This window comes from Merops nubicus, unplaced genomic scaffold (genome assembly GCF_000691845.1).
Source record: "Merops nubicus isolate BGI_N331 unplaced genomic scaffold, ASM69184v1 scaffold1510, whole genome shotgun sequence".
NCBI classification, from domain to species: Eukaryota; Metazoa; Chordata; class Aves; order Coraciiformes; family Meropidae; genus Merops; species Merops nubicus.
Window position 1 is genome coordinate 178,543 of NW_008580677.1, and position 12,429 is coordinate 190,971.

Sequence of the window (12,429 nt, forward strand, 5' to 3'; positions counted from 1 at the left end):
TTGGCAACTTGGGTTGTCTGGTTGGTCCTCAAATGCTAAACCATGGAACTATTATACTTGCTTTGATGGAGCACTGAGTCTGCCATTCGAAACACATTAGAGGGAGAGACAGTAAGTTTTACTCTGAACACAGGGAAAAAATATCTCAATATCCAGATTTAAAAAATTAAAATCCGCAACTCAATTACACAAACCACACATACACACATGTCCAAAAAGTACTTATAGATTTTGGAGGAAGAGGAAGAACATAGGAGAAATTAAGAGAAGAATTAAAGATAGCATAAAAAAAAAAAAATTTTTTAACAAAGAATGCACTCTTTTATTCTAAATTGACTTGCTTCTTATCATTTAATATTAGTTACTCATTGATTTCACACTGGTACATACAGTGAAAATACTTTCTCACCTTCTACATTGTTACAGCCAGACATTTTTAAACTGTCTCCCTTTACGAATTTTAAGCATACATTTTTATTTATAGGAAAATTATCCCATTCTGCTGGAAAAAAAAAAGTGCAAGATATATGCCAGCGGACATACCCAATATCCTGTTTTTCCTATCACTTTCTCTGGAATATACATCCAAGAAGAATTAACAGTAATGCTTTGTCTAGTGAAGACAGCATTTAAATTTTAAATCACTGAAAAAATACATTATTATATGCTAACCTGACATCATTATGAGAAATTTGGCAGTCTTCCTAACTAGGAGAATAGCTCTACCACTCTACAAGTATTTAAGCTAGGTATGTGATTAGATAACATAGGTGCATTCATACTTTTGATGTTTAAAATGATAAATGATGCATTATTAGGAGGAGATTTTACTCACTGCTTTCATCAGGCTTAAGTTTAAGGAATGTTAAAAATCAATATATAAGTAAATTCTATTATATAAAAACTGAAAGTATATAAGCATGTAGAAACCAAAGTAAAGTCCTGCAAAAACACAGAAAAAAGAGAAACTTTTTTTTCTAACTTGAATTTGAATAATTTACAATACTAGTATTATCTGTACTACTCAAATGAACCATGCCTTTTAAGTTTGCAGAACTATATTTGTATGCTGTAGAAGGTAAAAAATGGCGTGTTATTATAATTTTCAAGCAGTTTTTCCACTCCGAATAACTTAGCCACTAGACTGAAATACATATATATATATTTACAGTGAAATGAAGAACGAATTCTGTTCTGTAGCAGGGGGTCTTTGCACTTACATTTTAGTTACAAGTTACAAACTTCAACTAGCTGAGTGATCTCAAACACCTTGTAGCAGACCCTTCCTATCTGGATTTTATAATGAATATTTTAACACAGTTTATATTTAAGTCTTTATACAGATAAGCTCTAACTGTGAATTTTAAAGTAAAACAAATTTAAATACAATTTAAATAGAAATTATGCACTTTTTACAGTTCTGAACATTATTTCATGTCACTGCTAGGAAAAACTGGCATAGGAATGTATTGGACACATTTGGGTATACTGGAAGAACCCTGTTTTACAACTTTGTGCCCACAAATAGTGAAGGTTTCATGGCATTATTTACTGAAGTGGCTAATTTGCAAGTAGACAGGACCTTCCTATAATACATCAAACACAGTCATCTTCCTTTCCAAATGATCCAAGTACTCTGCAGGAAACATTCACAGATGTTGTCATTACTGCCTCTGTATTAAATCTCTTCCCAGGTTAGCTGTTCTTGTTCTAGTATTTATTTTTTTAAAATAATCTAAAATAATAGTAATTTATTACTACAGATAATAGATACAGATAAAATAATAAATTAAACAAAAAATTCATATATACTCTATTTATTGCTACTTAATGTAGACACTGGTGCATTTAAGTATCAGCTTATATGGATGTCAATACTAACGTTCCTCCTAGAATTCCTGATACAGATATTCCTCTTACTAAATTTATCCAGTTTTTAAAGTTAACTTTATTCTGCATGTTCTGATGCCTCAACATAACTTAATTACAGCGTATTTTTAATGCCTTCTTTCTGAGTCATGTATTCTCAATGAGCTCATAAAATTACTGAGCTGATGCTCCGTGCTGAATTACACAAGCCTATCTGGGGATTCAAGAGAAATAAGCCATAAGCCGATTAAAAAAAAAAGTTCAAATTTTCAAAAGAAACATACATATGTGTATGTAAGACTAGTGTTTATTTAACAACATTGAGTAAAAAAAAAAAAAAAAAAAAAAATCCTTTCCTGATTTACTAATTCACTTTATTTCAGACTGTGGTAAAAGGCCACCTACCCAAAATGTTTCCTACCACCTGCCAGACTGTGCAGCTGTGCAAATCACACTGGAATCAAATTGTTCAGGCAGCTGGAAAAGAAATCTGATTCAAGATTAACAGATTTTTTTTCTTTTTAGCCCTCTATTTCTTGTATATAGACATGAAAAATATTTCAGTTTTAAATGAGTATAGCAATAAGAATCCATTGTAAAAACTAGAGAAAAAGCTACTTCAAAGTTGTCTAAATAATCTTTTGCTGTACAGAAGTATGAACTGATGACATGGTTGTAGAGTGATTTGATAAAACACTATCCACACAGAGCAAATTTTTAAAGAGGCTACATAGCAGTACCATAAAAAACATACAAATATAAATAAAGCTATCTAAAGACCAACTAAATACAAATTTTCAGTTTTTAAGGAAAAGATACTAATGAAGTTCCACTGGTAAAAATTCTCTGGTTTAGTTACTGCATCAAAAGAAGGTTAAACAAGGAGCTTTTCCATACAGCACCTTGCATGGCTCCACAGCAAACTCTCACAGTAGGCACTGTTATTTATGATCTTTAAAGAACTAGTAAATAAAGCTTGATTTTGTAAGAGTTTGTGCTTGATAATAGGAATGACTTGACCCAGCTCAATAGTAATAAACTGGTGTAACCTCACTGGCATGAAAGAAGCATTGTCATCCTGCACTGGCAACCTGACCCTTTGCTGTTACTCTGTACTATTATACATGCCAAATACATGAAACTGGACCTTGTCAGACTGTGCTCCTAGATCTGGTAGGAGGAATTCTGCCTCCATTAGAGTCTGACAAGAAATGAAAGCTTTACTCTTACTTCGGATCTGTTGAGATGGCAGTGGAAGCCACATGCCACCCCAAAGGCCTTGTTGGTGACTCTGCTATGACAAGTTCATCCAGATGCACAGAACCTTTGCCATAACCAGGGTCTTGACAGTGGTGCTGCAGTTTAGTACAGATGAAATGGCTGTATCTCAGCTCCTTTATGTCCTCTTCTAAGCACAGAGCTTGATATATGGTGAAGTCAATCACTGTGCTCTCTTTCAAAGCCACCACAGTGCTCCCAGCTTTGAATCACCCAGATGCTGTAACCAAACCACTGTTAATCTATCCCACAATATTCCTCACTAAAGAGAGCTTAAAACAGGCTCTCTTAACAACAACAGTTAGCATTTAATACCTTCCCAAATTTTTATAGGTCTGCTGGGTGTCAGGTCAACCCGCTCTCAGAAAATGCAATGTCCTTATGACTCACTGCCACTGAACTTCCTGGAGCAAAAAACAAGCTAAAGCAGTAAGTCCTTAACTGAATGTTTGTCTGCTTATGTGAAGACTGTGACTATGAACAAAGTAATCTTCATGACTCAAAAAAACCCCAAACAACCCTCCAAAACCAAGCAGAAGGGAGGAAGATGAGTACAACGTTAGATGGTATTCATCACAACAAGAAAGAACATGCTAACATTGAGCTCATTATAAACCATGATCATTATATAAATAGCTTTTCTAAGACAAAAACCAAATTCATTTTCAAACAACTTTACTTACTTTAATCAGACGACAGAAATGAATAGATAATTCAGATATCAAAGTGAAAATTTACTTCACTCAAGGCTTCTAAGAATGTTCAAAAGAAATCTTATTTGGATTTTTGTCCAGGGTAAGGCAATCTTGAAGATATCGCATTAGAGAAACTCCAAAACACAACTTTACCAGAATCTTGTTTCCCAGATAGCTAACTGAATCAGATGAAGAACTGACCTCAGTCTTTACTCATGACCATAACACACACGTACTTGCAACTGCATGGGCCGAATATCACAATACTAAATTTCTTTCAGTCTAAGTGCAGGCAATAGTTAATACAACAACCTATTTTCTTCCATTAACTGTGATCTAGGGAAAATAAAACAGTAAGCTTTTTAAAAACAACTTAACCATTATTTGTAACTCTTCTCTAAACAGTTCTTCCTTGCTTAAAGATCCAAAACCCCAGTGGCTTTTCAACATCTCAATCAACCTTATGAAGGTCAGGTTCTTTTACTCAAGTATCGATTTACTTGTTCATCTCTCTTACATGCATTTCACACCAGGGAATTGTGATGACTGACAAAGAAATGTATGATTCAAAGCTTTTAAAGGAGAAAAGTCAAATACAAGATCAAATTCTGTTCTGTACTTAAATTTAAGTGACAAAGTATTTATACAACTAATGGAAAGTTTCCCTGTGGCTAATGTATAGGTATGTGTGTACAGAGAGGTACAATATAGTAGAAACTATCTCTCTACTGTATGATGGTGAATGGAAGAACTCTATGCTGAAGGGGAGGACATACTTCAGAAGGTATTATCTTCCAATGTTTGGCTTGCATTCTCCAATTCTACAATGACGTTTTAAGTGGATTGTCTGGGGCTGTGTTAGCTGCTGTTCAATACTACATTGATTCTCCCCTGGAAACCTACATGGAATGTTCTCCTGCCTTTCCTTGAGCAATGGCATGCCTAATTCAACCACGTTCAAGAAATGAATAATTTCAGCTTTATTCTAGGATTAATGACATCATAACACAGCCTGAGTATCCCTTCTCCAAGGATAACAAACTATGTCAAGTGTAAATATTCAATCCTAGAAAAAATTCCTGTCCCTGCTTATAACAAGATCTGTACCTGTCTCTTACTGCTGAAAGAATATGCTTTGCTTGGTTACTATAAAACATGCCAAGTGATCCATTGGGTGCATCATAAAACTACTGTAATGTCCTTTAATTTGCCCACTAACTGAAATATTTTAACAGATTCCTCATCAAGCGAATATGAAAATGCTTCACAGCCTACTGCTCTTCTACACATCAAGTCAACACAACCTGAAGAGCTTGATGACCACCATAGCCAAGAAAAGTGATGCAGAGGTTGACCAGCAAAGAGCTGTTCTGCTATAGACCCACCTACAGAAGCTGACAGTTGGAATATCAGCTCTGTATTGTTTCCCTTTGGCAGCCTCAGCTGGCGAGAGTTAAGGAAGTGAACTTCACTGGATTTTGGCTGTGTTAACCATTCTAACAGCTCTTCAGACCACCCACGCTCAGCTGGCCTAATGCAGAATCACAGGAAACACTAAGGTGGTGTAAAGCTGTCTTCTCTGCCTTCAGTCTTGCAGATCATTTGAACACACAGAGCAAGTCCACTCCACCCATTTCAGATAGCAAGTGAAGCCCATATTTGATCACAGACATACTAGAAGTTGAAACATTTGTATAAAATGAAATTCATTCTTCCATCTCCATACTTAACACACTGAATTTATGCTCATCAAAATCATTACAGTTTGGAGCATTTAACCACATTTAACTTCAAACCAAAATTCTAGATCTGATCTCATTTGTATACAACGTGCTTTCTATTTTACACATCTGGCAGGTGATTTTTGATTACATTAATAAATCTGTCTCAAATGACACTGAAAAATTCAGATTTTCAAAGTCACATAACATACATAAACAGAAGAAAATATCTTATAATTTCACAGTTTTTAAGACAATACATGACAGATGACAAGGCATAAAAACCAAAGGCAACAGCCTCCAGCTAGAACAGTCATGATATCCAGAAGATTCTTATGAAAATTGGATCAAGAAATGAAAACTTATAAAAGCAGAAAGCATAGTCAGACCACCACAGCCCTGGTAGCTGTACTGAAATATTCAGAATAAATTTGTGGCTAGAAAGTGCCTTTCTAATTCCCGCTGTCCCTGGTGCCAGGGGACACAAGCAACCTCAACATCAGGAGCCCACACCTGAATCCAGGCCCAAGCAACATGCAAAGATAACTTCTGGAGGGGGACTTCTGCACTTAGCTCTGAATTCAGACTTCTATACTTTTCAAAAACTGACTTTGTTTAATGACTAAGTTTAATGACTGGGGCTTTGCTCTCCTGGGGAAAACCTTTCACAACACAGCAAGGAAACTGTAGGAAATCCTACAGTAAATAAAAATGAACAGAAAATGTCGATCTCCTTTTGATGCAAAGAAAACAACTTGCCTTTCAATAAGAACTGCACAGACTTAAGCCACTTTGCTCCATTTAATCAAAGCAAGCCTTCTAGTTCAATTATATACTAATCAGAATTTGTCAAAGTACCAGGCAACTTCTTAAGTAGAATGACCTAGTGGTCAGTCATTAAGTGAGATCTGCATTGACAGATGTTTTCATGCAGTAAGTGCTTTAATATGCACAATATCTCATGTTGCAGATTAAGACAGGAACATATAATTTATATCTCATTTGTGAAAATTTGACTCATTCTGGTAGGTATATGCTAGGCTTCACTGCCATCTGACTGAATGATATTCACGTTCAGTCAACAGGCAGGTATCATAATTCTCTTTATAAAAATCAATTACAACTGTACCAACCAATACCACTAAAAATACTGTTTCAAACTCCTCAGTTCTTAGAAAAATATATCATTCAGATTTTACTGGCTCCATTAGTTGATTGTTTCAATAATAACCCAAATAGTGAGAACAACAAGGGGTAAAAGAAACAAACAACAAGATTTGGTTGCTTATGAAACTATTGCAATATATGTTTTTAAAAATTACAGAAAACCCAGTTGGTTATTCTAAGAAATGACCTACTGATTTCTGTGAGCTAACAGAGTAGCAGCAGCACAAATCAATCCAACTTGTTTTGTACTTCTGCGTGGAATTTACTGGAATGTAAGTTTGCAGATCCAGGCTTTCCAAACACATAATCAACGTCCAAACAGCAACCCAGACCAGTTGCTGGAGTTACATTTGTTTCTCCATATGACCATCATAAAATAACTTCTCTGAAAGAAGGTTGTTAACTTAACAGCTAAGTAACATTAAATAGCATTTCTTATGAATCAAAGCTCTTTTATTACTTAGAAGCAATAAAATACAATACTCTGAGATAACAAATTTATTACTGTTTATTTGGACTAATGTAGGAGTGCAGAATATACCTTCAGAATTTATTTTAAATCATGATAAAGCCAAGGGAAAAGAGCTTGAAGTCCCCAGAACACATGATTACAGAATTTGAGCCATCAATATACAAGTACTATTTTCTACAAGCTCATCTACATTTAATTTTAAGCATATGGGTACTTTTCAAGAGCTTCAATGCACAAGTTTTTTACTTCACTGAGAAGCAGCAACTGTTCAGGTATTTTTTCCAGTTCTTCAAGATAAGAAGTTAAGATTTTTTAAGTGCTCTACTGCCAGTATGTTCATTTCCTGAAAAATGAATCCAAACTTTTCACCAGCTGTTTTTTTCATTCTTTTGCAGTTTTCCAAGAAAACCATTAGCAGAAGGAGGAAACAGTAAGTAAATTCTAAATAAGGAGGCAGAAATTAGCATCGCGTATGGATTCTGACAAAGAAGTTGCAACTCTGATAAGCTGTACTTTGGCTTTAATGACAGCCTGAGGGCATCCATGTGTGTACATGTAATAAATCACCTCATTGAAAAGATAATTACTGAGGGGGAAAAATAGCTTTCTTTATAGCAATTACACTAAATGGTTCAAATTAGCATTCCCACAGATGGTTCTTTGTTCTACATACACATGAGAGAGAAGAATGTTTCATCACATTAGTTCACTCACTTGAAAGGAAAAAAAAATACGGATCTGGTTATTAATCACACTAATACTACATAGACTTTGTAAACTAACGAGGCTTTTGACCACAACAAACAAGGTAGAACAAAAGGTTAATTAGGCTTTCAGGCCTGTGTTTTCCAAGGCAGTGAAAGTTGGACAATACTTAGGTGAAAACAGCAATCTATTTTAACTGTAGGCAGGGAGTCAGAAACTTATCCCCATTACTGCTTAGTCTGGCAATGCTGGCCATTTCTGAGCACGGACACAGCATGTACGCTATTTAGGCAAAGAATAATCTAATTAAAAATATATACTTGCATATGGACATGCTGTGCCACTCCCTTTAATTTAATTGTAAGGATTATTACAAGAATACAAATACTCTGCCACCAGCAGCTTAAACAGCCACTGCTGTTGCTTTGCTCTGTGTTTTTGATATGGATAGCTACAGCTTTTTCTTCATTAGCCCTGTCCTCTTCTCTTCTGGAAAAGCATGTCTGCTTCAGATAAACACAAACAGGACACTTTTGCCTGACCCATTGAGAAGCACATGTTAATGACCATTTCAGGACTGAAATGCATCCTGCCAGCAGCTTTCACATAGGAAGCTAGCTTTCCTGGTGACCGCTCAAACAGAGGTCAAAATCCTGACCCTCTGAAAGAAAACAGTAATCTTGTCACTTACTTCAGCAAGACTAAATTTCATCCTGGCTTTGTTCCATGGGTATTCCTTCTCCCAGTTCCTTACTTATTTGTACCTCTCCTTTTTGGAGTGAGTTAGCAAATTACAGAGAAGCCATTCAAGCCTCAAAAAGGCAATAAGGGGAAACTGCAGCAGTCACCACCTCTGTCCTCTTCAGAAAGTTAAGAGATTGTCCCCATCCTCAATTCATCAACAGTCTACTTCCGGGTGGGATAACATGACTCCCATTGTCTGATTAAACTCTAGGTTATAAGTTTCTATGTATGAACTACAAGTTATCTTTAGACTCTACAGCTCCCTCTTCTGGGATGGATGATAAATAAAAAAACAACTATTGAAGCCTCATATTTCTCGCAGTATTAGTCATGTACTACAAAAATGTCTGCACACTACCATGGCAGGACTTAGCCCCCCTCTTTTACTCCTACCCAGAGACATATGTTCTCCCTCTCTATCAGCCTGTCACTGCTCAGTGAAACAACTTCCTGGCCTACTTCTGGCAACCTTCACAAGCACCGGATCATTTTCTGACTGTCCATAGCCCTGTGAAATAAGGTTTGCCAACAACTAGGTACCAGCCCTCAAAACAGAATACCCTACATGCCTTTAAATGCCACTGCTGTCTAGGAAACCATTGTGTATAAAGTGCGGTTTGTGTGAACTCACTGGAGACAGCAGAAGCTTTTGTCTCTCCTGGACCATGTTCAGAGGGATGCATGATGTTATTCATGCATCATAGAATCTTCCAGGCACTTCCTGTGCTCAAAGTTAGAAACCCTCTCTTTTACAGACTCTGAAAAAAATCTCATAACTAATACGTTGATGAGACAATCTCTTTCAAAATGGATGGAAACATCTTGTTGAAATACACACACCACTTGCATGTTTAATTTGAGGCGAGAAAGGGTGACCCATCTATGCCTTACATTTATCTACTCCACCTTTTCACTTTGCAGTTCTCATCAGTAACTGCCATCAACATCTGCACATCCTTTCTATTTATTAAGAGGACTCTAGTTTTTCACTGCAGATCAGGGAACAAGCTCTTGAGATGCAATTTGCATCTCTCTTCCATTTAGTTTTTTACTGTTTTGATCTAACCCAGTTTTCTCTCACAATCCTCCAAATGCCCCAACCCTGAAAGCTGGTAAACCACTATTGTAGAGAACTGAGCAACAGATAGGTTCAAGTGGCTTTAATTTCAGATAGCAGCTCACATCTCTCTCAGCAGTGGAAGCAGTGGGATGTTTATGTTCAGTGCTCTACAAATTGTATTATTTTGGACAGTAAAATAATTTCTTTGTGGCTGGCTGCTGCACATTACTCCATTGATATGCTAACCAGAAGTTTTCAGTTAGATAAAATTAACTCTGTCTCCAAAACACACACATATATCCTTTAACATCAATTACTCTTTCATTTTCTCCTCTCTACCACCAATACTATCTGTTGGGACCTCTTTTACCCTTGCAGTGTCAACAACGACTAATAAACCCAACCACAGGTCAGTGTCAGCCTCACTTGAATTCATTCTTCCCTTCCTTCCCAAATCTCTCTCCAGAACACCACTGCAGGATTGCTCCTATCTTCTCAGAGTTCTCTTCTTTTGTTTACTTGAGCTGTGGCAAACAAATCAGACAAGCAATTAAGCTGTTTCCTGCTTCCTCAGCTGACATCTCTGTTCAATACTCATTCAAGTTACACAGTGTGAATGAGCAATAGATGTCTATGGTCATCTATTCAGCTTCATCAGAGACGCTGTGGGTGAAGAGAATCCAAATGCCCCAAGACTTTCTGTGTAACTGCATGATCATGCTGATCCCACAACCCTGTATGTTTTGATAACTTCTGTGCTTACAGCCAGAAGATATATGGCACAATCTTTGAGTAATACAACTTACACAGTGTCTAACTCCAAACACTCTCATCTGCACTGATACTCATTGAAGTTACACAGTGTGAATAAGCATACGTCTATGGTCACCTATTCAGCTTCATCAGAGATGCTGTGGGTGAAGAGAATCCAAATGCCCCAAGACTTTCTGTGTAACTGCATGACCATGCTGATCCCACAACCCTGTATGTTTTGATAACTTCTGTGCTTACAGCCAGAAGATATATGGCACAATCTTTGAGTAATACAACTTACACAGTGTCTAACTCCAAACACTCTCATCTGCACTGTGCACATTCTTGAAGTATGTGGATCACTGCTTTACATGGCAGCCAGGTACACATGGTTTTTCACTTCCACTTGCCAGTGACATTATCTGGCTGTTCTCAGTACTGTTGTGCCTAACCTCTTAAATTTAAATGAATTGTTCTCTGATAAGTCTGTATTTTCATGATTACAGAAATTATCCTCTATGACTGGTTTCATCTGACTTAACTGAGTAAACCTGCAGGTTTACTGTTTAGCCTAAGAACACACAGATCAATGTACTTCTACTGAAAAACGAAGTAAATGAATCCTTATGAAGTCATCTTTATACATCATCAATGAAAACAAGAGTATACATAAAAGTTTTTAAAGTTTTTTTGCCTCAGAGCCAAAACCCACACTATGGAATTGCCAGTATTTGGAAATAATTAAAAAAAGTCTCAACATTTTTTCACAAATACAAATCAATGGACTCGTTTCATTCACCTACATCACAAATACCAAAGAATCTGTCACAGAAAACTGGTACTCATAACAAACACAACCAATTGTGAGCACAATCATACCTTGACAAAATGTAGCATTGATTCTCTTGTAGCCTTGTGGGCATTCCATCATAGGACTGTATCCATGGTACACTGAAGAAAAAAATGACATCAGTTAAATAGTGATGACTTATATGCTTATTTAGGAAGACTGATAGCTGGCTTTTTTTAATTAGAAACAAAAAAAAAAAAAATCCTAAGTCTTTATGATACATGGTTAAGCACAAAAGGCCATGAAATTACAATGAAAGGTTGTACAGATAACCTTAACTTCATCTCTTTCTACATGTATATGACTTAAGTCTTCCATTATCCAGTCAAATTATTCTTTCAAAAAAAGAAACCTTTGAAATCAGAACATTATCTTTCATCCTAGTTTTCTCAAATATACAAAAAATTTACTTTCCCAAATCAGCTACAAGTATCATGTTATGAAAAGATAAAGGTGAAGATTCATGATGGAAACTCTGTGGTTTTAAAACTAAAAGCAACTTCAGAAAACAGAAGTGTCTTCAATGTTAAGCAAAATTGTTACGTACCATTTCTCCTGCAATATCAAATTAAAAAAATGTTTGAAATACAGAGGAAATGGATGCAAATGAACTTTTAAAACAAGGCACAAAGAAGAAAAAGCCACATTTGAGATTTACCTAACAAAGCTGCTGAATTTTAGAAGGTTGTGTCACTTACACAGTGACAGTGATCTGATCAGTGTAAACTGTTAAGGGCGTAACAGTGCTCCAAAACATAGGCTGAATTCAATTTTGCCAAAATAGAAAAGTGTTCAGTTAACTAGTTTTTAATTTCTATTTATTGTTTCTTTCCTCAGCTTAAGGCTGCCTTTGAGACTACTGTTTATTGATTCTTAAACTGTTACAATAAATGAGAGAAGTAACTTCTTTGTATGGTTATGCACTAAAAGCTAACCTCTTGGTGAAGCCCAGTGCTTTATTAAACATATAGTACTGAACTTTTGGCACTGTGATCACATAACTGCCTTTAATATGAGTCAAGAGAGTTGTTCATAATTTGAAAAGTACAACAGAAATACCTTACATTTGGTCATATCGTTTGTTTTCCTTTAAAAGTGTTCTAAATGTTCAGCAG

General features: G+C 36.1%; 1 protein-coding gene across 1 annotated transcript in view; it reads right to left on the minus strand.

Annotated features, from left to right (window-relative positions):
• Positions 1-12,429, minus strand: part of LTBP1 (latent transforming growth factor beta binding protein 1) — a gene marked incomplete at its 5' end in the record, with an annotated part of 90,573 nt that overhangs the window by 73,469 nt on the left and 4,675 nt on the right. Inside the window, one exon of the mRNA XM_008948940.1 lies at positions 11,344-11,415. Within this exon, the coding sequence (XP_008947188.1) occupies positions 11,344-11,415 (72 nt within the window). The remainder of the gene's footprint in view (positions 1-11,343; positions 11,416-12,429) is intronic.